Below are 26,086 nucleotides of genomic sequence, written 5' to 3' on the forward strand. Positions count from 1 at the left end.
GTTGTACGGTTCCTGTAAGATCTTTGTTACCTTGCTAGTTGACAAGATACTTGTTATTTTACCTGCTCCTTGCCTATTAAAAATGAGGTAAGAGGAAGGCCCGGGCTAGCCTCAGCCATGTTGCTCTGTAATGGTGATACCAATCACAGTCATGATGGTGGTGTTGCCGCAGCTCTGTAGAAAGGCACAGCATAGCAATCAAATAATGAGGGCAGGGAACTGATGGGAAAAAATTAATTGGCCTTCCAGTACTGTCAGAAGCAATGCAAGAAAGCCTTGTGGGAGACACAGAACTTTCCAGAGAGAGCACAGATGAGGCAAATATATTCATTCTTAACTCCCATTTCCCATTCTAATGTGACAGCAAGGGAAGGTACCCAGGGGAACCACTTAAACATACCGCAGGGAGCAAAACACTAAAAATCTCTCTTATATTTAAAAAGGACTAGAAAATCCACAGAATATATTTCCCTCTCAGGGGATCCTCATCCCAAATTATTAGTTCATGTTGTGATAGTGAAGAGTTGCCTTTTGTGGAGTATTTTTGAGAGTCCCATCCAAATGTTTTACATTTTTCATTTGTTTTATGTAGGTAATTAGTGTTTTGATTTATTTTTATTCAATCTTGAGATCAAGAATTTCCTACCATCTTATGAAGGAAATAAATTATTCCATTAACAGATAACTAGCTGATGTTTTACCCAGTGAGATTTATCAGATATTCTATGTTCTGTATGTGTAATGCCCGCCTCAAGACTTCACCTGCTCCCCTTAGGGGCAGGTGTGGCTTCGGGCACTTATTAACAGGGATTGGCCTGGCTGCTTCTGTCATGTTTTATTCTTGGTGACTAAATCCTGCTCTATAAGATACAAGCCAAAATCTTTCTTTCTCTCTTTCTCTTTTCTCCCTCCCTTCCCCCCTTCCTCTCTCTCTTTCTCTCTCTCTCTCTCTTTCTTTTCTTGATGCAGTAAAAAGATTAATTGACAATGTGGGAGGGAAAAAAGAGACAAGTTATTTGCGGATAAATTTTTTATCTGCAAAATACTGAAGTAGAAAACAGAGTGACAAAGATGTTCACATTTTGTGCATTTCTTTGGTCACTTTTTAGCATTTGGTTGAATCACTCTTCACTTATGATTTTCGTGTGAACCTCCCGGCTCTTCACCCGCAGCTTGTTGACCTGGGATTCGGCAATGTCAGCCCGCTCCTCGGCCTCCTCCAGCTCGTGCTGGAGCTTGCGGAATTTGGAGAGGTTGACGTTGGATTGTTCCTCCTGAGAATGAATGGAGATGTGTTTAGGAGGGAAAAAGAGTTCAGAATTTCTAATTTCTTAGATCAGTGGGTCTCCAGTTTCTTTTACTTAAAAATGCTTCACTCTAGTAAACCTTTTTTTAAAAAATGCTCTTGATTTTTTTTGTATTAATTCTTCTCATCCTTCTTGAACTCATGGATAACAAAGGGGAACAGGTAACATTTGCCGACAACATTTCTAAAAGTTCTCCTGTTTAACATGTAAACATCTTAGAGCTACTACTAAATATATCAACTTTCCAACCTCTTTTTTTTAGCCCAGAGTCCAGTAAATGTAACCAAATCTTCTTAAAAAAAAAAACTAAAACCTAAAAAACCTTCTAAAAAATCTATATCAAGCTAATAGCCTTGAATATAAATCACTGGCCCTTGAGTATAAAATATTGCCACTTAATGCAGTGTAGAAATGGAACAAAACTTGTCTCCAAGAATAGTCCTTCAGTAGTCTTAGATTACGTTCAAACAGATAAGCAGTGAATATGGGAAGGCCAGCTGGGGTTTAGTCTTTAGTAATTGTCCTTTTCAAAAAGGCTCATTGACAACTGTCCAAAATATGGCATCAAAATTTAGAAATTAATAAAGCTTAGGATCACTAAATAATAGACATGAATAAAACTTCAGATCTTCCTGTTACACATGAGGGAAGTAGGGGCTAGAGACACATTAAGTCTCTCTCTCTCTCTCTCTCTCTCTCTTTCTATGTCCCCCTCACTTTCACTCCCTGCCCCAGATCTTAGGGGTCAGCAGAAAAATGAAAACCACTAACCAAGAGAGGAACCACTAATTTGTGATGAGTAAGTGTATATATATCCATACTTACATACTTAGAAAATTGGTATTTATTATTTCAAATAAATCATAGGCTGGGGAAATGAGGTGAGGTAGAGTGCCAAGAATCTATTGGTTCAAACATGACCAAGACCATTTGAACTCCCAGCTTAATTGCTTTTAGTTGTCACCTTCACTTATGTAAATTATGGTCTTTCAAACAGTGTTCCCAGAAAAGAATTCTTGTTTCTTTCTTGCCCCGTGACTCTGTTCCTCCCTTAGTTCCTTAGTCGCACCATTCATTGTCACTCAAACCATGAACTTGATGAATTATCCTTGATCTCCTGTCACCTTCCCAAGGCAACCTGTTAGCATATCCTATAGTTTCTCCTTCCAGAATGTATCTTGAATCTCTCCACTCTTCTCTCTCTGCTCCAGTACTGCCCCTAAGGCAAACCATGGGCCCATTGGAAAAGCCTCCTATAATGTCTCCCTGTCCCTGCCTGTGTTAGCAGACAATCCATTCTCCACCAAATAGCCAGAATATTCTATTTAAAAAGTATAGACCAGGGCATGACTGAGCAGTTTAGAACCCTCCCGGGGCTTCCCAGTGTCCCCATTGTACTTAGAATGCGATCCAGACTTCGTACCAGAGCCTCGAAGACCCTGTGATCCAGACTTCTTACCAGAGCCTAGAAGACCCTGTGATCAGCCTTCTCTCTCTCTCTCTGTCTTTCCTCTCTCTCTGTCTTTCCTCTCTCTCTCTCTCTCTCTCTCACACACACACACACACACACACATCAGCCACATATCTACTGCTCTCTCCATTGTTCTTTCTGCTCCTTGAACTGTACTCTTGAACACTCAAAAGCATTGGGTTGCTTTTCCCCTTCCCAGGAACAGTTTCCCTGGCTCATCATGTTGTTGGTTGCTTCTCATTCTTCAGAATGTAGTTGACCCTTTTCCTTTGATCCTTCCTCATTGCACCCTCATTTCCTTACCTTTCATCCTTCCAACTAAGCTAGCTTGGCCATACCTAAGACCAGGGGGCTGTGTGGTCACTCCAGGGGCTTCTGAACTCACCGCTTCCTCAGCTTGTCTCTTGTAAGCTTTCACCTTCGCTTGCAGTTTATCCACCAGATCTTGGAGCCTGAGCACGTTCTTGCGGTCTTCCTCAGTCTGAAATAATATTTTGAAGAGTGAGCCCACGAAAGTACAAATGTTATCAACATTTTATTGTACATTAGCTTTTTATCCCACGCAGTGAAAACCTAGATAGGCCATTTTCCTTACCTGGTAAGTTAGTTCTTTCACTCTCCTCTCATGTTTGCGTAGACTCTTGACAGTTTCAATGTTGTGCTTCTGTTCACTTTCAACTTCTCCTTCAAGTTCACGGACCTACAAGAAGGTAAGCATTTTAAAAGTCATTTACTGTGATCTATTTGCTCAGTGGATTTCTGCTTCTTCCAATGACCTGTAGTGCTTCTTTTACCCTGTTTTATATATAATTTTGATGCACTTGTCTCATTGTCCTTGGGCAACAAGGATCATTTCTCATTTGTCTCTGCATGCCCCACTCATCCAGCAGTACAGGGTACTCAAAATACTGCAATGGGTTGAAATGAGGGGGAAATACACTGATCAGAAGACCCACCCTGGCCTCCAGTTTCTGGATCTGTTTCTTCCCGCCCTTCAGGGCCAGCTGCTCAGCCTCATCCAGACGATGCTGCAGGTCCTTCACCGTCTGCTCCATGTTCTTCTTCATCCGCTCCAGGTGGGCACTGGTGTCCTGCTCCTTCTTCAGCTCCTCAGCCATCATGGCCGCCTGATCAGCAGTAAAACAAAACCAGTTGAGAAAGGGAAGCAAGCACATCGAGATTCAAGTTTGACCACCACCATGCTGCCCTCTGCTCACGTCGGTGATGGCCTTCTTGGCCTTCTCCTCTGCATTGCGGGCTTCCTGGACGATGTCCTCCATCTCTCCCTGGATCTGGGAAATGTCTGTCTCCAGCTTCTTCTTGGTGTTGATCAGGCTAGTGTTCTGGTTAAAATATCAAATTTAGCAATATTTAGTACATGACAACAAAATTAACATACCAGATTTCTAATGAACTCAAAAACTAGTTAAGTTATTAGTGTCCCTCTGTGTTCCATAAATTATCTGAGATGACAGTGTATTTTTAAAAGACAGTCAGGGATGCCTGGATGGCTCAGGGGTTGAGGTCTGCCTTCGGCTCAGGGCATGATCCCAGAGTTCTGGGATCGAGTCCCACATCGGGCTCTCTGCATGGAGCCTGCTTCTCCTTCTACCTGTGTCTCTACCTTCTCTCTGTGTCTCTCATGAATAAATAAATAAAATCTTAAAAATAAATAAATAAAAGTCAAGTCTGGATGTCAAAGTATAGTATAAGTATTGTTGATACACAAATATTAAATGATTTAAGTTTTACCATTCATGAAACATTGTGAATATATTTTTAGATAATGCTAAGATATGAGCAGGGATTTCATTTTCATCCTTTTGTGTTTTTCACTATTATGTTATGCTCACCTGAGTGTGGAGGAGCTGGACGCGCTCACTGGCATCCAGGAGCTCCTGTTCTGCAATTTTCCTGCTCCTCTCCGTCTGCTCCAGAGTGGCCCTCAGCTCCTCAATCTCAGCCTGAAGCAGGTTGGCTCTGCGCTCCACCATGGCCAGCTGCTCCTTCAGGTCCTCCTGGCCCCGGAGGGCGTCATCCAGGTGGATCTGGGTGTCCTGGGGAATGAATCATCATTGAGACACCTCGTTCTCAGGGCTGTGGTCACCCCAGTCACCTTGAGGCCCTCTTTTGAACACTTACTTTGAGGATGCCTTGGGTATTTCTGTAGTTCCTCAGGGCCTCTGCAGCCATGCGGTTGGCATGGTTCAGCTGGATTTCCATCTCATTGAGGTCTCCCTCCATCTTCTTCTTGAGCCTGATGGCATCATTCCTGCTCCTGATCTCGGCATCCAGAGTGCTCTGCATCGACTCCACGACCCTGATGTGGTTTCTCTTCAGCTGGTCAATTTCCTCATCCTTTTCTGCGATTTTCCTGTCAATCTCAGACTTGACTTGGTTCAGCTCCAGTTGGATGCGCAGAATCTTTCCCTCTTCATGTTCAAGAGATGCCTTAATGACAGCAAGAGGTGATATTAGCAGGGAAAGGAAGTTTGTAGTATTCTAGAAATAGGAGTTCTTGCTCTTGTGCTGCCATAACACATCTTTATACCATTGTTCTGGAGATTTCTACAGTATGTTGTTTATTTTATATATTTTTATGTCCCTGGCTAGATAGTGCCTGTGAGGGTGGGGACCTTAACTTATTCTTTTTATTCATCTTTGTTTTTTTCAGTGTCTAGCACAGTTCCTGACATACAGGTGTGGTAGTTGCACACATGGTCAGTTCTCCATCCTCATGGAGTACATGACTGTACTCATGACTGAGTACAGAGTCAGAACTACTTTTCTTTTCTCTTAATTCAAGAATTCATCAATTCTTGCATGCAGTGGACTCTAATTCCTCTTGCAATTGTTTTAGAATGCGCAATAAAATGTCTACCTCTGCCTCCTCTAAAGCAGCCTGAAGTTCAGTCTTTTCCTGTTCCACTTGTTTCTTTATCTTCTCCAGTTCATGGATGCGTTTCCCTCCTTCTGCAATCTGCTCAGTGAGGTCAGAAATCTCCTCTGTTGGTGAAGAAAAATATAAAAATTTATTCAGTAGGGGAAAACATTTTTCAAAGGCTTTGTTTAGGAAAAGGTGAAGTGTACTCACGTTGCAAGTTCTTATTTTCCCGCTTCAGGGTTTCAAGTTGGTCTAAAGATTCCTCATAAGCATTCTTAATCTTAAACAGCTCTGTGCTAAGGGAACGGGACTCCTTTTGGGAAGCTTCAAGTTCAGCATGAGTTTCTTCATACTTCTGTTTCCATTCTGCCAGGATCTGAGGGGCAAAGAATGGTCCAGAAATTTAATAGATAAAGCTTGATGGGATGGACACCATCTATTCTGGCACCTGTCAGAGTGGAAATGATCTGAGACTGACAAATAGTTATGAATGAGAAGAGTAGAAACCACAGGTGTTGTCACCATCCACTGCTGGCCATGGAGCAGGAGTTACTGAGAACAGCCCTTAGGGAGTTTGAATAAGGCACACTGAGGGTAACAGGCTGGCTTTCATTGTGAGCTGAGTACAGAAGCAGAGGCTACTACATGAGTTACCTTGTCGAAGTTCCTCTGCTTTTTGTCCAGGGCGGCACAGGCTGCATTGGTTCTCTCTACGTCAATCATGAGGTCCTCCACCTCATTCTGGAGCCGCTGCTTTGTCTTCTCCAGGGAAGCACATTTGGCGTTCACAGCTTCTACATGCTCCTCAGCATCCTGTAGACGCTGGGCCAGCTTCTTTCTAAAAAGTGAAATAAGGACAAGAGAAGTGAACAGCCATTGGCAGAATTGGATGTTTCGAAATAGGTGCAAAAGAGTGATTTCCATAGCCAGACTCCTAATACTACTTTTCCAGGTTGTTTTGTAGGGCCAGGTCTGTATTAACCCATTCCCACTCTTCTACAAACTAAATACTGAAAACAGACCAAATTTTAGCATCACCATACTTCATAGTCTGGTTTCAAGGCCATCTGTGATCAGCCTAAGCCCACATTTTACCCATCATGGTGACTAGTTCATTCTTCCTCCTTAGAATAATAATAATACCTGCCTTGAATTACTGTTGTTTATGTCTTATCTCCACTGAATTTTCATCTCTAGAGGGTAGAGTGTATGTCTTGCTAATCTTTGTTTTCTTGTAGGCTGTCACACAGTGTAAGTGCTCAAATATTGGATGAATTGAATTCAAATGAGTGAATTCAACTTCAAATCAAATATACTTGAGTTTGTCTAATCATGTCCCATATTTTTTGTGGCTGTTTAGTAATCATTTAATAAAAATAAACTTTTCCAAATTGGTATCAACTTTGCTTTGTGAGCTCCACTCAGACTCTCTTCTAAGGCATCTGCCCACCGTGATTCCAACTACATGGTTGTATAGGAGTCACAGGATAAACAACTAGATCTCTCCCAAAATGTCCTGTTGAATGAGTAGGTTTCTTCCAGTCCAGATTCTCTGTCTTTATAGTTCTGTCTTGAACTGCTGATAGCATTGAATATTTGGTCCTGTGTGAAACTATGTGTTTCCTTTCTTATTGCAGAATTTATGCTTCTTTTTAATCTTTAACAATATATGCCTTTGTTTCCCTACAAATAGCCATGCGTTTACATCTCTGAAGGAGAAGCTATGTTCTGAAGCCTGATTACTTTTCCCTTACACACCTAATACCTGGGCTGATTTTCCCATTAATGGCTGAGAGGGAAGAGAGGCACAAGAGAGTACAATTAACCCTTACTCTGTCTACACCTTTGTAGACAGAATGATGTCAAAAGTTCCTCTTTTTAGAAATGGTCCTGTGCAGCCCAGGTGGCTCAGCAGTTTAGCACTGCCTTCGGCCGGGGTGTGGTCCTGGAGACCCAGGATTGAGTCCCCCGTCGGGCTCCCTGCATGGAGCCTGCTTCCCCCTCTGCAGGGAGAAGCCCGTGTCTGTTCCTCTCTCTGTGTGTGTGCCTCTCATGAATAAATAAATAAAATCTTTAAAAAAAAAAAAAGAAATGGTCCTTCAGCTGCCTCTTGCCTTAGGTGCTTTCTCTTTCTGCCCTCTAGCTTGATTTCTTTAACTGCAGCACCTAGAGTGGTTGTTTGTATTGTATTGGTTTATGTCTGTGCATGTTTTTTCCTTAGTTTTAAAATTTGTTTGGGGGAATAATGGACATTTTCCCATACAGTGCTTATGACAGATGCACTTTGTTTAACAGAGATATTTGAATTTCAGCTAGGACTAGGACATACTTGGCCTCCTCCAGCTCCTCTGTGCGCTGGATGGCGTCCGTCTCATATTTGGTCCTCCACTGGGCCACCTCACTGTTGGCCTTGGACATTGCCCTCTGCAGCTCGGCCTTGCCCTCCTGCTCCTCCTCATACTGTTCCCGCAGCAGGTCACAGTCGTGGCGGGCTGATTGCAGGGCATGAGCCAGAGCACTCTTGGCCTGAGAATATAGAGATCAGAGACTTAATTTGATATCTTTAAAAGGACATTTAGTCCCTAGGCTCCTATAGGTCATCAGAAGAAAATCTGTAGAAGTAAGCGAAATACAACCTCAAAAATAAGGACAGTGACAAGTAGGGTTTACCTTTATCTCCTCTTCAAGCTGCCTTTTCAGTTCCTCGATCTGCTGTGTGAATGCTAGTTTGCCCCTGGAGAGCTGAGAAACTAATGAGTCCTTTTCATCTAGCTGGCGTGAATATTCACCTGTTAAGACCAAGATAGAGCAAACTCAACCTCACTTTGGAAATCAGAGCTCTGGATTAAAAACTGGAGCAGGGAAAGGGAGTGGAGTTTGAAACACATTGGAGAGTACAGATTACAGGAAGCTACCAACCTCCACTTCAAATCTGATGGGCAGATCTACATAAAAATGAGAAGTATGGAAAGCTTTGAGGCTGATTACATAGTTATGAGCAACACAAAATATTTTGGAGGATATTTAAGATTGTTACAGTAGAAATTGGTCAAGAAGCATATAAAAATGTTAATACTTAACAAGAATCACAGCTTTCTTTTTTCCATACCATTAAATTATAGAAGGATCTTAGAAAAGAGACTACAAGGAGCAATTCGATTCTTTGAGAATACAGGTTTTCTTTTTCCATGAAGTGCATTAACTACCCGTACAACAATAATAAAAGCCTGACTTTGAACTTTGTCCTAGAAAGAATAATATTTGAATGAATATGAAAGAGTAAAGTGGTTCTCCAACACTTTGATCTGCCTATTACTTTAAAAGCCCAGATGACTCATGAAATAATTTCCATCTTGTTACCTCTCACTTCGGGAGGTAGAACTTTGGTAAAAAGTTGAATGGATTGATTAAGGGACAGAGTAAATGCAGAGACTCTCCAATTTGGATGGTCAAAGCTCCACAAACATCACTTAAGTCTCCTGGGCTGGGTTGTAGTGCTGAATATTTCTCTGCGTGACTGTGCAAGCTAGCAGCAATTGGCCAGACTTCAGGAGGAGAAGTGGAGTAAGCATTCCTGGATAGTCATTTCATCACTGACATAGTCTGTCATCTTTAAAATGTGGATTACATTACACAGACCGTTGAGGGTAATAAAGTAATAAATAACTTGTGCAGGCATTTTGAAAAGTGCAAAGAAATACTGTGAAGCAACACTTTTAATTTGCTAACTTTGACGGAAAAATCTACTGTAAAATGTGTAAAAACAAAACAGCCTAGATTTCCTTAATGAAAGTCACAACTAAGAAAAAAAAGAAAGTAGTCCATGCCAGCAGTCAGTGATGTATTCATAGTAGTGGTGGCAGGTACCTCCCAGGGGGGCAATAAAATGTGACCTCAATAGGTCAGTGCAGTGTTTTTCAGCAAATTAACCATCCACGGGAAATTTGTCATTCAAGGTCAACACTGGTAAGTGGCCCACCTGATTCTGTCTGCAGACGCGCTCTTTGAGCCGTCAGGTCATTGATTAGCCGTTGCTGCTCCTCTTCCTTGGTCTTAAGTTCACTCACCTGATCTTCTAGAGTGCGACACATCTTTTCAAGGTTCCCCTACATTCAAAAAGTAGTAGAAGGCATCTCAAGCAAGTATTTGGACCACAGGAATTTTCCATAATCCAAGTATTCCATAGGGGCTGGGACACTTATGTGTTTTGAAAATACACTATCTTTACAAACAAAAACTACAGAGGCCTCAGATTGTGAAGGAAAGAATAACAAATGCCATAGTCTACCCATGCTACCAGTATACTGCTTTGTGAATTAAGTCTTCACTCAGTTGGCTTATCCTTGATATGAGAATAATGATACTTTCTTCAATTCTTGAGATTTTTTTTTGAGAAACAAATTATGTATTTGTGCTTAAGAGGAAAGAAAAACAGAAGCCTCATCAAGGTGAGCAGTTTTTAAAATCCCAAAATGTATAGTTGAGTTGTTGTGTGTGGTTTTTTTTGTTTTTGTTTGTTTTTGTTTTTGTTTGGAAGAGCTTAACTTTCTGCTCTACTGTTCTGTGGATTTGGCTGTTCTCACAACAAAGAGTGAGCACTTTGCCCATCACACCGGAGGTGCCCCTTGCTCTGGCCTGTCTCCTGCTTGTACTGCTTGTAGTCTCCTCCTGACAGTTACTAAGGAATTGTGAGCAGCTCACTCACACCTGTCTCAGAAATCTCTTTAAGACTTAAACCACGATTATACCTTGGCTTTGGAGACAGTCTCCATGTTACTGGCAAGGTCATCAATCTCCATCTTCATCTCGCTCTTCTCCTTCTCCAGCTTCTGCTTGACCCTCTGCAGGTTGTCTATCTGCTCCCCGAGCTCGGCCACGCTGTCCGCGTGCTTCTTTCTCAGTGTAGCCGCTGTGGCTTCGTGCTGCAGGGTGGCCTCCTCCAGGTCCCTGCGCATCTTCTGGAACTCGGCCTCCCGCTTCTTGTTCATCTCAATCTGGGCAGATGTGGCCCCGCCAGCTTCTTCCAGGCGCTCGCTGATCTCCTCCAGTTCCCGGGAGAGGTCAGAGCGCTGCTTCTCTGCTTTGGCCCTGGAGGCGCGCTCTGCCTCGATTTCCTCCTCCAGCTCCTCGATGCGGGCCTGGGAGTGACACATGGACATTAATGCTGACTCACCGCAGCTTTGATTCCTGTAATGCACAGAAGTGGAGGCTCTTCCTCACCTGTAACTCCTTGATCTTTTTCTGTAGCTGCATTGCTAGAGCCTGCTCATCCTCAATCTTGCTTTGCAGATTGCTCATTTCAAACTCTTTCCTGTTAAAAGAGTACTTTATGTCAGTCACAGATATAATAAAAGTAATTTCCCCATGGAAGTTTTGTCCTCACTGCTTACTTTTTGAGTTTCTCATCAAGTTGCTGTTTGTCATTTTCGATATCCATTGTGGATTCTTGAGCCAATTTTAGGTCTCCCTCTAGCTTCCTCTTTGCTCTTTCTAGATCCATTCGGATTTTCTTTTCTTGTTCCAAGGATCCTTCAAGCTGAAAATTAATAAGGCACGAATACAGTTCCTGGAACGTTACCATCCTTTACCCCAGGTTGGACTTGTAAACATTTAACTCCTATCTAATCAGCACCTTATATTGATTTTTCTCTGCATAAGACAAATTTGCCCCACGCATTCCATTGTCTTTGCTGCTTACCTAGTCCAAAGAGTCATCATTCAAAATGTGAACCATACCTCATTACCATATGATTACAGTAAACTCCTGGGGAGATGTCATGCCTTCTGAATTTCCCCACTGGAAGCCATGGTGATCATTGCTTCACCACACCATAGCAACATTTCTAAACCATGACTTTTGTCAGTTCCTCCCTTACTGAGACATTTTCAGTGGGTTCTCTATTTGATATTAGATCACATCTAAAGCTGAATTCATCTTCTGCATCCCTTATTCGGAATTCCCTTTCTCCCTGTGACAGGAAACCTTACGAATATTTACTACTTCTTTGCCCTTGCTGTGCTCCCTGCTTAGAGCACTCTCTCTATTTCTTCCCATAGCCATTTGCTTTATGAGCCCAGCCAAGATCCTTTTTGTTTTTGCAGCTTTTCTTGGCAAACACAATAACCTCCCTTTTCCCTAATTCTTTTTACCCATATTGTCTGTTACCTACAACTTTCTTTATTGATTTTTTTTTTTACTCCGTAGGTGTCCATCTTAGACCTTATAACAGGGATGATATCCTACACCACTTACTCATTGAAAGCTCTTGAAAAGTACTCATTACATCAAACGAATGTAAGCTCAGGCTTACTTAGTTGTTAAATTAAAAATTATCTTTTACATGATGTTAGGCTTACATCATCTACTTGTTGTTCAAGTTTGATTTTAGCTTTGGTCAGGGTGTTGACTTTGTCCTCTTCTGCCTGCAGGTCATCCAGGGTCTGCTGGTGGGCCTCTTGGAGGGCCTTCTTCTCCTTGGTCAGCTTTGCGATGGTTTCATCCAGGCCTGCCATCTCTTCTGTGAGGTTTTTCACCTTGAAAAATTAAAAAAGAAATGATACCTGCTCTAAAGCAGCTTAGTAGGGGGGCAGAATCTCTCTGTGGTGGAACAGAATATGTTTCATACCTTGTTCTCTGTGGCATGCTTCTCCTTTTCAACCTTGGCCAGGGTCAGCTCAAGGTCATCAATATCTTTCTTGAGCTCTGAACACTCATCTTCCAGTTTCCTCTTCTTGGCCGTCAGCTCAGCATTGATCTCCTCCTCATCCTCTGCTCTCTCAGTCACCTCCTTGATCTTCGCCTCCAGCTGGATTTTGGTTTTAATCAACTGGTCACATCTCTCTTCTGCATCAGCCAAGCTATCTGCTTCCTGAAAAGGGATAATAGATACTTTTAGATTTTAGTTCTCAGGACACTTTAACATTTTACTAATATTTTGAATCCAAACAAGTAAATTATGCTTTAAAGCCTTAGGTTAAGATTTATAAGCTTTTCCTCATCTAACATATTTATTGTGCACTTATTATGGCACTGCAGATTTTTTTTTAAAGGAATTTAACTCAGGGTTTCTGTTGAAATTATCTTACGCTTCTGTTTGCTAATGATGTAGTTCAGGATATACTCTCCCCAAATATGACACCTTGGCATATTGTGTACCATAAACTGAAGGACTTTGAGAAAATGGCAGAAACAGGAAGTCCACTCTGACCTCCTCCACTCACCTTTCTTCCCTGAAACAGGTTATTAAATTCCCATGTGAAAAGTACCCTCCCTGTACTAGGAGGAAAGAAGGAAGACATTCTTATCACCAGAGATGAGAGTTAGGGGCTGAGAAGGCTACATAAACAAACCTTGTTAAACTAACCTTTATCTTTTTTAGTTCTTCAACATTTACTATCCTTAGCTCAAACCCCTTTGTCTTGTCAATTCTTTACAAATCTATTGTTTGTCTAAAAGATATACAAGCTTCCTGCTCTGCTTACTTCTTTGGGACTTCAGTCTCTTGTGAAGGCTCCCTTGTACATGTAAAAATTCAGTAAATATGCATACTTCTTCTGTTAATCAGTTTTTTAATTTTCAAACCCAATGCCTGGGGGGTTCAACGGTTAGGCGTCTGCCTTCAGCCCAGGGCGTGATTCTGGAGTCCTGGGATCAAGTCCCATATTGGGCTCCCTGCATGGAGCCTGCTTCCCTCTCTGCCTGTGTCTCTGCCTCTCTCTCTCTCTCTCTCTGTGTCTCTCATGAATGAATAAATAAAATCTTAAAAAAAAAAAAAAAAAACAGCCAGGGACCTTAAGAGGGCCCAGGAAAACTTTTTCCTCTCATGCATGATGTCATCTATATTTAATGTGTTGGTATATGATATCAGATCAGTCACCTTTCTTTATTTAATATTTATTTCCAAAACCGCTTAGTGTATGAAAAACAAAATGGTTGGCTATCCAGCTGGTTGCTCAGAGGGAGGAATGATACTAGGAAAGTGACTTAAAAGGAAGATGATCCTACAAAGTAGCTGGGAATTACAGGGAACACATGGAAGAAAAAAGGGGAACCGAACATGTTCAAAGGTGGTGTGTAGAAAAGTAGCAAGCACGTTTCTCAGGAGAAGGAACAGGAGTTGGAATAGAAACTCTGCAGGGGCATAGGCCATGTCTCCTGCTTCAGGTTATATCCCTAGTGCTTAGAATGTCCTTATATAGTTATTAAATGTGGATAGTTGAGAGAATGATGCCGAAAAGAAGTCATACTCTTCTCAGAGAGGCCAAATTTAGATACACCATACAGTTATCCACTGGTTCTCCAAGGTGTGATGAACCTGTCCTCAATTTGGAAACCCCTGTTGTACATGAACTACAGGGAAAGACACAATGCCCAACCTAGGTATGTACAGATAGTTCATCTGTCTTTAAATTTTCTAGTTGAGTGTCCCAAGCCAATACCCACTGGACCAATATCGATTTGCTTCTGAATTCAGGGGACTGCAAGGTCACTCTCAGGATTTAGGTTATTGGTCTCAGTAGCATACTGAAAGTCTCTTGTCATCTGAGTCACATAAGTGAATTAGACAGTGGTGGTTAATCAGATATTTCTTTCCCCAATCTTCTGAATGTTTATTGGGATGTCAGAATAAGAATATCAACCCCAACTCATGCTTTGCTTAAAAACTGACACTATCTGTAGAAAGTATTGCCATTATCCTTGCAGTGACTCTATTCTTTCAGGTACTGGAGAGTTCCTAAAGACAGAGTTGAGATGAAGTTGCCAGTTGGTTTCATATTGGCTTCAAGTTGATGCATTTTCATCACAACATGTCCTCCCTTTTCACTGTGAATATCGTTGTTTTTTCACTGGTCTTATTTGCTTGTTTCAGTAGGGAGAATCTTATGGAACAAAGATCACCTCACTTTTTGCCTGCGTTTTGCTGGGAAAAACAATAGCAGGAAAGGGGAAGTGCTTTTGTTTTTTTCCTTTTCAACAGCAAGAGATCCTACCACAGTGCTTGGTAGTAATATTGTGTCTGGGATTGTGTAGAACTTCTAAGGAATTATGAATTAGGAAATATTTAGGAAAGATTGATAGTCCCTAAGTGAGACCTTTTTCCAGCAGCCACTGAACTGAAATATTAGCATCTGATTACAAAAAAATGGGCTCTGATACTCACAGCTTGGACCTGAAGCTGCAGGTCATTTTTCTCTTGCATGAGAGCAACCATTTTCTCTTCTAGCTCTTTCCTTTTGGCCTCAGCTTTTGCAAGGCTTTCTTTGGTCTTCTCAAACTCTTCCTTCATGTTGGCCATCTCCTTTTCTGTCTCTGCACTCTTGAGGAGTGGCTTGATCTTGAAATACAGCTTCATCCAGGGCCAGTGCTTGACATTCATGAAAGCACGGATGTTGTACTGGATGCAGAAGATGGACTCTCTGTGATAGGAACAGAAGTGGTCAAAGTCAGGTTCCAACAGGAAGCAGAGTTAGAAGGGCCTAAGCTGAGGGGGCTCAGTAGAGTATCTCTATTAATACCTTCTCTCCACCATCTTCTGGTACTCCACTCTTGCCAAGAACCCTCTGCACCTGGCCTGGGTTCGGGTAATCAGCTGGGCTAGCTTGTCATCTCGCATCTCCTCTAGGAGCCCCAGAAGACCAGCTTTGAAAAAGACCTGTGTGTTGGAGGAGTTGCAGATCAGACACTATACATAAACTTCACTGGGACACAGATAGTATCAGACTTTAGAGACCGTTACCTTGGTGTGACCAAATTTATACTGGGTGTGGTCCACATCGATGGACCCAAGGAGCTTCTCAGAAGCTTTCTTGCTGTCAATGAACTGTCCTTCTGGGATAGCACTTGCATTTAATACCTTGTATCTGTTTAGGCCAAACAAATAAATGATAGACCTGTTGTCACCAAGACATCTGCTACCCTTATTAGAGAAACAACATAGCCTTTGGGTAGTCTAGCAAACATAAATAAGAAATCATATCCATATCTTTATTCTCTGTATATTCAAAGGGTGTCAAACTTTGGTATGTCAATACAGTCTGTTAAATGTGTTTCTATTTTCTTCATTTATAATAGAAAGTATAAAGGATTTTTCCATCGAAATCACTAAAATGAGTAAAAGAAGCTCTTAAAATAATTTGCAGTGAGAGAGTCTGACCTCTGTTTGAAGTCTGCATAAAGGATCCTGCTTGGGAACCCCTTCCTGCAGATGCGGATCCCTTCCAGCACACCATTACACCTCAGCTGGTGCAGGACAAGTTCATGCTCCATGGCCCCTAAGAGGAAGAGTACACATGCCTTATTTCATGGTCTAAATCAAACATCTTGGAACTTGTTTGGGCATCAGAAGCGTCTTACCTGGTGTTTTGGTTTCATTGGGGATGATGCACCGTACAAAGTGGGGGTGAGTGCTCCTCAGATTGGTCATCAGCTTATTCAAATTCTCCTGTGGAATTTATGAATATTTGGTTTAAAACTGCACTGTTTTCATATGTTCATATTTACAGACATAATCATTGTGACATCTGTGACATAGGCTCAATTCTTTTTTTTTTTTTTAATTTATGATAGTCACAGAGAGAGAGAGAGAGAGGAGAGAGAGGCAGAGACACAGGCAGAGGGAGAAGCAGGCTCCATGCACCGGGAGCCCAACGTGGGATTCGATCCCGGGTCTCCAGGATCGTGCCCTGGGCCAAAGGCAGGCGCCAAACCGCTGCGCCACCCAGGGATCCCTAGGCTCAATTCTAACAGTATGTAATTATAGTATCCACTAATATCTAATTCATACACTATTTGAATAGTATCCAGATTTGAAATTGAGAAGAGTTATTTCTGAAATTTTCACATTCCCAAAATGTCCTCTTTCCTGTTTTTTGTGCATTATAAACATATTTTTCTATGAGTCGTTGAAGTGGTTGTTTACTGCTGCTGAATTTCCTAGCATGTGTTGTAGATTGAATATGATATTCTAAATGTGGGGAAATATTCTACCCATATTCTTTTGTCTAGAGTGTGGTCTGGCTTTATCAGTAATTCAGTGTCTTCTTCCAAATCTCTCATTTCTTCCTTTACCCTGCTTTCAATGGTATCTGCTTCTCTATTGCATTCGTATTCCTTATAGTAACTACAGAGTTTTGTCCTCCTGCTCATTCTACAGAAAGTGGCCTTGTAGTGCCTCCCTCTGGGAACTGGCAAAAAACCAACAGCCATGCTATGAAGTGTGAGAAGTGTTCCAAGTTGTGGAAACCCTTGTTTTTCAGAATAACTAAAGTTCCCATTGTTACAGATGGGATTGTCCAAAGAAAAGTAAATTTTCCTTCAAGAGCTGTTTCTTATCACATCTAGTTTTTTATGTATTTATTTTTTTGTTTAGAATCAGCCTCAGGGCACCTGGGTGGCTCAGCCAGTTAAGTGATTGCCTTCGGCTCAGGTCATGATCCCAGGATACTGGGATTGAGCCCGCATCAGGCTCCCCACTTGACAAGGAGTCTGCTTCTCCCTCTCCCTCTGCTGTTCCCCTCGCTTGTGCTGTCAGTCTCTCTCTCTCTCTCTCTCTCTTTCCCCCTCTCTCTCTCTTTCTCTCTCTCTTTCTCTCTCTCTCTCAAGTAAATAAAAATCTTTTAAAAAAAGAAATCAGCCTCCAATTCCTGACACTGATCTTCTGTCTTCAGCTTTCAAAATCCACTCATTTCAGTTCTGAACTAGGATACACTTAAGCACATATATCATTTGGAGGCTCCCACAGCTTCCAGCAAATCCCGTGTTTTGCCTAGTCCTGTCCCAGTAGAACCTTCTAAATGTCAAATGACCTTATTTCCTGGACCCCAGATTTAACTTTGCCATCTGATGCTGACTTCTGCAATCCACTTTCATCCCTCTCTCCCAACACCTTGTCTCCTATATACTGAGCTGTCTCTTCCAGACAACCCCAAACTAAGACTCTGTCCTACCACCACCAACTGACCTGTCTCTTTGAATTATATCCAGTTCTGGAACCCTTGCAAGATAACTTCCCTTCCCCAACAAATACAGGGGAATTTAAATTCCCGAATCTAATAAGACAGAGCAAAGGAAGTTTGTACCCTGAAGAGAGCAGACACGGTCTGGAAAGAAGAACCCTTCTTCTTGCCGCCTTTCTTGCCACCACCAGCCTCTAAGGGGGGCAGAGAGAGCACAAGCAATCATAGTATAAGCTTCCTCAGTGTATGTTTTATACATCAGGTAATGGATGACTTCTTTTGGAACGTACCTGCTTCAGCAGCTGTTGCCCCAGAGAAGAGATTAGCTAGAGTCTTCATTGCAGACTTCTGGTATAGCCCGACAACAGTCTCGTTCAGGGGGTCCTTGTTCTTGTCAAGCCAGCCACCAATGTTGTAGTCCACAGTACCCGCGTAGTGGATCAGTGAGAAGTGTGCCTCAACCTTGCCTTTGGCAGGCTTGGGTTTCTGGAAATTGTTGGACTTCCCAAGGTGTTGTTCATACAGCTTGTTCTTGAAGGAGGTGTCTGTGGCCTTGGGGAACATGCACTCCTCTTCTAGGATGGAGAAGATCCCCATGGGCTGAAAGGATGAAAAAAAACAAATGTCTTTGAATTTTGTCTGCTTGTAGAAATATGTGACATCATGATCATATTTGAGTAAATTCATCCTTTAATTTCTTAGTTAATGAAAACTCACCCCTTGGGTTAGAAGTCACTAAGGAAATATTTATTGTGTGCTTGTTGAAATTCAGGTGCTGTGTCAGGCTCAGTAATGCAGTAGCCAGGGAGAAGAATGAAGGTCATGCTTTCCTGGAGTTTATGTCTAGTCCCACAGCTCCACAGCCCTGTTTCTCCAAGTGTGACTTGCAAACTGGTTGCATCAGAAACACTTGGTGGAAATTCAGATTCCAAGGCTCCATCCCATACTTATTAAAAAGTTTTTCTAGCAGTGAGGTTTAAATATAGGTTCTTGCATTGTGAACTGTTGGGAAATAGAGTTCTGGATGCTAGAGAAAATACTCACTCTCCTTTTATCAGAATATCTCCCTCAGAGTTAGCAAAAGAAGTTTTCCTGATTTTGTTTACATGTAGAAATCTTTTAAGATTTTTCTCTTAAATACTGTTCAGCAGTATAACCTGTGACCTGAAAAAAGCAAGCAAACCTTCTCGATGAGCTCAATGCAGGCAGCCAGGTCCATCCCGAAGTCGATGAACTCCCACTCAATGCCCTCCTTCTTGTACTCCTCCTGCTCCAGCACGAACATGTGGTGGTTGAAGAACTGTTGCAGTTTCTCATTGGTGAAGTTGATGCACAGCTGCTCCAGGCTGTTAAACTAAGTAGAAAATACAAATTAACTTTGATCTTTTAATAAAAAGCTTGTCTTCGAAAAGGGCTTTCCTTGTTGGTGACCTGATTACCGTCTTAGGATGGTGTGACTCTCTCCAGCTGAGGCAGGCCCCTTTCTCCTTCCTGCCTTTTTCATGGCTATAGACAAGGACTTGTCCCCGCCCTTGTTGGAAGTATCTCTTAAATGGGAATAAATAGTATCTGCGTGATGTTTTCCTATGCAATAAAACCATTGTTTGGTTTTTACAGTGTCTACTTTTGTTGATCAGAGGTTTCTTAGAAATCTGCCTCTTTATGATGATGTTGTATGGCTAGACAAGTTTCCCGCATCTGAGCCATTGTGGTCTGTATATTATGAATAACCAGGACTAAAAATTCAGTAGCTAGCATTTGTTGAACATGTGCCATGTGCTAGACACTGTGCTAAGTGCTTTGTATAAATTGTTGCAGTTAATTCTCACAGCCACCTTTCCACTATGGTCCTGTTTGCCCATTTCATGGATGAGAGAACTCTCTTAGTGAGATGAAGTAACTGTGCAAGAGTCTTCTAAGGGGGTGTGGCAGGGTGCCAGGCTTTGACATCCAGAGCCAGTGGCTGTAGCCACACCCAGAACTTGAGCAGGTCTGCTTTGCTTCACTGTTCACAACACCCAGAAAGAAACAGTTGGGAATGCTCTTGCCTAAGAGCAGTATCACTAGACATGGAAGTCAAGGGGTGCTGCACCATGGAGGAAACTTGCCAACATGCTAAGCGAAGAAAGCCAGTCACAAAGGACTACATACTGTATGATTCCATTTATATGAACTGTCCAGAATAGGCAAATCCACAGACACAGAAAGCAGATGAGTGGTTGCCGGCCAGGGGCTGGGGAAGGTGGAAACAGGATATGACTGCTTAGTGGGAATGGGGTTTCTTGTTGGGGTGATGAACGGGTTCTAAAATCAATTGTCATGATGGTTGCATATATCTGTAAATATACTAAGAACCACCAAATTAAGTACTTAAGTGAATTGGATGTTGCATGAATTATATATCAATAAAGTGATTATTTTAAAAACTCAAATTGGTTGCAAGTTTGCACTGTCTTTAGTTTTCTTATTTGAAAATGTGGATTGCTCTTCCTCTTCCTTCTGGGTGCCATAGTATTCCTTTCTTCCCTCGTGAGCTTGGGAATTTCTGGAAATGCTCTTGTCCCTCAAAGTCAGAAAATGTCCTTCAGTGTCTGTGTGTTTACTCAGAAAAGTGTAGAAATGTGACCTGTGGATCAGACACGTTTGAGATACTATCTCATATCCTCATATCTTCTGTAACCTTGTGTGCTAAGTTATAGGGGAGGTTTTCTTTCATAGGCAGATGATTTGGAGTTACTCTAAAATGCCATCTACATCCTCTATCCCTGGATATTGAAGAGCAGACAGGAATCCTACAGCTTGTCTTTGAATTTGTCACTGCCTTTCCTACCACCATCTTGGCTGCCATTACCTGTCTCTTCACCTGCTCTATCATTTACTGCGTGCCCACTGTGTGCTGAGGCTGTGCTCGGGGCTTTCAATTCAGACATCCTGTAACTGGCAGAAAGACCTTGGGAGTGGATATGCTCTCTGAGGTGGTAGTGCTTCACCTACAGGTCTTCATTGAGTGTGAACCCAATGATCAGTAGAACACCATTCCCAATTCTCCACAAAGTCACACAGGGAAGAACTGGACTTCTGTCCCCCTGCAAGGTTCACGCCCTCTCATGGACTTTTGGTCTTCTTTCCTGTGTCAACTTGGTTTGTAGTGCAGCTCTTTTTCATAGACCTTTTCCAATACTGACTGCAGCAGCAAGATTTTTAAACTTTTTTTGCTACAAAGTTTCTGCTAACTCACATCAAAGATCTCAAAGCCGGCAATGTCCAGGACCCCAATGAAGTACTGCCTGGGCTGCTTGGTGTCCAGCTGCTGGTTGATGCGGGTGACCATCCACAGGAACATCTTCTCGTAGACGGCCTTGGCCAGAGCGCCCACCGCATTGTACACCTTCATGGACAGAGTGGTGATTGTTGACGTATTAAAGACATGCTGAGGCGGCCTGGGATGTGTGTCATTCATTGAGGTCACGCACTCACCTGCTGCACAGTCTGGCCTTTGGTGACAAACTCGTTGCCGACCTTGACCCTGGGGTAGCAGAGGGCTTTTAGCAGGTCAGCAGAGTTCAGGCTCTGGAGGTAGGCCGCCTTGTCAGCGACTGTAAAGACACAATTCAGGCACCCCACATGACCCACTGTGGGCTCCCCCATTCATCAGGGCAGAATGGTGAGTAAACCATTTTATAGAAAGTCTCTATGGTGGTAAATTTGCATACATTCATCAGAAGCTCAACTGTAAAGACGACATGAATTTAGAATGAGCTTTTTGTCTATATTACCTTCAGTGCCATCTGGCTCGGCCTGCTCCTCCCGCTGCTTCTGCTTGAACTTCATGTTCCCGTAATGCATCACGGCCCCCGTGAGCTTGTAGATGGAGACTCTTTCATCAGAGGTGAAGCCCAGGATGTCAATGGCACTCTACCAGGAGAGGTGACAGGACAGAAGGGCAGAAGATAGTAATTTATTTAGGAAAGTTTATGCCATATCATTAACCATGCCTATAAAGGGCTGTTATTGTCATTCCCATACATAATGGATTTTTAAAAAACACTGTATATGTAACTTACATCTGTGGCTATCAGCTCCTCTTGGTCATCAATGCTGGGGACTGTGATCTCCCCTTGACTGACGAAAGCATAGTCATATGGGTTGGTGGTGATCAGGAGCATTTCTGGGTACACACAATTCAGGGTATATGTTTTACATTGGAAATTGTTAATATAACATAACCTTGTAGCTTGCAAATTTAAGCTCCTTCTTACCGATTAGGTCTGGCTTCTTGTTAGACATGATCTGGTAAAAAATGTGGTAGCTTCTTTCCGCTTTCAGCTGGAAAGTAACTCTAGACTTCTCTAGAAGATCTGGAATACAAAGTAGACAAGGGTCAGGGGGGAAAAACCATGAAGTTCCTGAAGTGATTTTGGAATTTGGGATGATTAAAAAATCTCAGGGGCCTATTGAGATTTCAGCTGAATATTCATATAAGTTACCACATTTTGAGCTCTACAAACACTATTGCAGTTTCTCTTACCACCTCTAGAAAAAAACTGAAGTACGCCTAGCTGGAGACATAGACATTTCTCATGTAGAATGTCCTTGACATTTGTGATATCATTGTTTCTAGAGAACCCATCCCTCCCCAGGGTCTTTTCTCACTTTATAATAGAGGGACCACTACGAGTAATGTTTATCAGGCTAGGAAGCAATCACATATTCTCAACCAGGAGGCAACTCATTTACCCTAGTGTTAGTGTTTTCTCAGAGAAAATTGAAATCCATTCTAAGGCTGGAATTCTTCAGACAAGCCCAGTGGCTCCTGGCAGTTCTTACTAAATCATAAGGCTCATGGCTGGGGATAAAGCACACTGGGCTATGGATGAGACTGCATTAACCACAGGCATGTTTGGCAGGAGACTGGTGTTTCACAGGCTCCAGGCTCAACAGGAGCTGCAAAATGTTCCTCCAGACCATCATTTGTCATTTTCGGGTTCTGTTTAGGAGGTCCTCTTACTTACATGTTTCAATATCTGCAGAAGCCAGCTTCCCTGTGGTACCAAAGTGGATTCTAATGAATTTACCCTTGAAAAGAGAAAGATTATTTAGTATTAAAAAGTTGAAGCACACAGAAGGATACAATTGAAATAATTCAGACACGCTATCTCTGGCATGTAAGGGCTGAGAAGATCCCTCTGTGACCAGGAGACTTACAAAGCGAGAGGAATTGTCATTCCTCACAGTCTTGGCGTTGCCAAAGGCCTCCAGTAAGGGGTTGGCACTGATGATCTGATCTTCAAGGGTCCCCTGCACAGGCAAAGAGCAGCCCTCATTTCTGGGGCTCCAGACTCCTGAGAGCCCAAGAGTCTTGAGCCCCTAGAGCCCCAGACCCACCTGTATTTTGCCAGAAGTAACTTCCTCCTTCTTCTTGTCCCCAGTGACTGCAATTGTTGCAAAGTACTGGATGACACGCTTCGTGTTCACGGTCTTCCCCGCACCAGATTCTCCTCTGGCAAAGGGAGACAAAATATACGTGAGGAACTAAGCTATGCAGCAAATTAAAGTACTTCCATCATCAGCGTTTACTACCTTATGCATCTTTCTTTATATGTCTTTGTCAAGTTTCTCCTAGCTCTTTCTCTTCAGCCTACTATAGCTCATAATATTTCTGTTGCTTTGCACTGACAAGAAGCAGGGAAGTTGATTCAACACACATTTCTTGAGTGCTTAAAATGTGCCAGGCTCTCTTTTAGGTGCTGTGGCCTGGGTGTGAGGGGTCCAAAAGGTAGCCACCCAACAACTATGTGGGAAATGAGAGAGTAAAAAAAAAAAAAATGTATATGTTCTTTAGTTTCCTTAAAGACATGGCTCAAGTGAAGTCTTTGAAGGACTAGACATTTCTCAAGTAGGCCTTAAAAATAGGCCACTGGGGAAATTCCCAAAAAGCTCAGTGTTCAGAAGGCTGTATGTTGTTCACTGCCATGTATTGGGTTCTGGCTATGCACAGATTTTACATCTCTTAACTCTCAGAAAAGTTCTGGACTGCTTTTAAAACTGGACTAGCAAATGACAAATTTGGGGCATTGTTAATTTACATTCAGATGCAGTCTGAGCCCTATAACAAAGTACAAGCAGTGTCCAGCTCCAGACTGATCAGCCATTGCTTCAGTATGGGAGCATTAATTAATTTCTTTTGGTTTGTCATTTTCCTAGTGTGAATAAAATACTAATATGTCCCAGAATAGTAATACATACGTGATTAAGATGGACTGATTCTCCCGATCTAGAAGAAAAACAGCCGACAATCAACATCACGCCAGTTACGCAAACAGAACTTTCTATAGCGAAACACCTTGGGTGTTAAGTATAAATATTGTGTCATTTTAAATGGAGACTGAAATATATTATTGTAAAGTTATATATGATATTATTCTTAAACCTCTTAAGTAGAAGAGAAACATAAAATGTTGTTATATCTTAAATTCCTTAAGTCCTCATAGTACATGTACCATTCTGGTTTAAAATAGAGCAGTATTTTCTAAAGCCAGACACATTCTTTAGTTGTCAGCCATGGATTTCAGTAGCATACTATCCACTGATTTCTGCATAGAACTGAAAAATGGAAAATACATGAAGGGTTTGACTGTAGTTTAATAGGTTTAAATAGTGTTCATCAAGCCAAGGTTGAGATTTAGTTTTTAAATGAGTCAATTGGCCTCACAAAGAAAAAAAAATCTTATTTCCACAGCTTGCAACCCTAACTCTGATCAGGGTTTCCAAAAAGTATACCATCAGGTCAAAGAAAGATCAGATGAGGAAGGTGCCTCAATCAATCAAAATAAAAATCCTTCTAAGAGGGGAGAAAACAGCAACCTTGTTTTCTGTACATGTAGCCCCCAAATATCAACTTCATTCAAAGAGAGAATATCTTCTATGAGATGGTTTCTGATGACTTTAGACCTAACAATACTCCTAAAAGCATCAAATTTGTAGTCAACAAGAAAATTAAGCACAAAGGGATTGAACATATAGTTTTCATGTCTATTCAATGTGAGCCCACTGTTACTTAATCTTAACCATTGTTACTTCCATCTATACCAGAAATTACGTATTTCCAAGACGAAAATTATAAGCAACTTAAGATAAATAGGAATGGAGCAATAGCATGGCCTGGTAAAATCATGGAGGTCGAGTCTGAAGAGCTAAAATTTCATTACAGCTTTGATGGCATGTACATCTGTGTGCTTTAGTTACCTCTTCTGTACATCGTGGGGGGTGAGGGGGTAGATTATATTATCTCTGAAGTCCTGTTTAGCTTTAGCACTTTGTGATTATAGGTGGTAACATAATTTGTTTGACAAACACTTGGGCCACTCACCTGTCAGCATGAACTGATAGGCATTGTCAGAGATGGAGAAGATGTGCGGCGGGGCCTCCTGGCGCTTCTTGCCTCTGTAGGCCGTCACCACCTCTGCGTTGTACACTGGCAGCCACTTGTAGGGGTTGACAGTGACACAGAACAGACCTGAGTAGGTCTAGACCAAAAAGAAAAAGAAGAGAATATAATGATTTCATGAGGATTTTAATAACCTGCTTTTCAAAACTCTTAACCATCTGCACGAGCAGAAGGCCATGAGAGTGAACTCACATAGATCATCCAGGCTGCATAACGCTCTTTGAGGTTGTACAGCACAGCAGGCTCGTGCAGGTGAGTCATCATGGCCATGTCCTCGATCTTGTCATACTTGGGAGGGTTCATGGGGAAGACTTGGTCCTCTTTCACCGTCAGAGTCTGGTAAACAGGGAGGACAACCATTTATGTCAATTGTGAGATCATACAAAAGTACTGATCAAATGTGGCCAGCTCCAGGGACTCTACTCACTGCTCCCGCTTCGGTCTTCACTGTCACTTTCCCTCCTTCTCTGCTCTGGACAGTCCCTTTCACAAAAGATTCTTTGGGCTCCGCCACAAAGACTGACGTCTTGGCATCAAAGGGCCTATTCTGGGCCTCAATGCGCTCCTTTTCAGACTTCCGGAGGTATGGAGCCGCCTCCCCGAAAATGGCCATTTCCTGGTCTGAACTCATGGCTGCTGAACTCACAGGTCCTAGAGGAGATGAAGCATTTCACATTAGAGACTGTGGACTGTCATGTGAATCAGTAAGTCTCCAGATATTGGTATGATACCTCATGGAAAACCCACTATTTAGCATTGGGCAAGGTAACTTTCTGCAAATTTTTAAGAGATTTAAGGAAGCTCTTTCCTAGGTACCTTCTTTTTCTTATTTGTTAGGTATCATGTTTACCTAATGATTCTAATGGCAGCATACCTTTTTTAAAATCAAATTTGAGATTTTTAGCAAGAGAATCTTATTTCAGATTTTCCCCCCTACAGAATGTTAATATTCTGTTAACAAGCCAACAAGTCCATTAGCAGTTTTCTTGTTGAGATGTCACCTCGCCAATGCTTGCATCCGG

The 26,086-nt window shown here is 42.1% G+C and overlaps 1 protein-coding gene across 1 annotated transcript; it reads right to left on the bottom strand.

Moving 5' to 3' along the window:
• Nucleotides 1-1,121: 1,121 nt before the first annotated feature.
• Nucleotides 1,122-25,695, bottom strand: MYH1 (myosin heavy chain 1). The gene is given in 38 exon segments (NM_001113717.1): nt 1,122-1,274; nt 3,164-3,259; nt 3,374-3,478; nt 3,735-3,905; nt 3,996-4,121; nt 4,632-4,835; nt 4,921-5,229; nt 5,660-5,784; nt 5,873-6,038; nt 6,317-6,500; nt 7,992-8,188; nt 8,333-8,451; nt 9,642-9,768; nt 10,411-10,800; nt 10,883-10,973; nt 11,053-11,198; nt 12,020-12,196; nt 12,289-12,531; nt 14,824-15,079; nt 15,179-15,315; nt 15,400-15,523; nt 15,817-15,934; nt 16,017-16,104; nt 17,741-17,811; nt 17,908-18,217; nt 18,801-18,971; nt 20,856-21,047; nt 21,095-21,213; nt 21,394-21,532; nt 21,682-21,785; nt 21,877-21,975; nt 22,630-22,693; nt 22,823-22,915; nt 23,003-23,117; nt 23,864-23,891; nt 24,987-25,143; nt 25,257-25,400; nt 25,492-25,695. Coding segments are annotated over 38 exon segments (5,862 nt in total).
• Nucleotides 25,696-26,086: the final 391 nt, after the last annotated feature.

Source organism: Canis lupus, chromosome 5, assembly GCF_011100685.1.
Source record: "Canis lupus familiaris isolate Mischka breed German Shepherd chromosome 5, alternate assembly UU_Cfam_GSD_1.0, whole genome shotgun sequence".
NCBI lineage: Eukaryota > Metazoa > Chordata > Mammalia > Carnivora > Canidae > Canis > Canis lupus.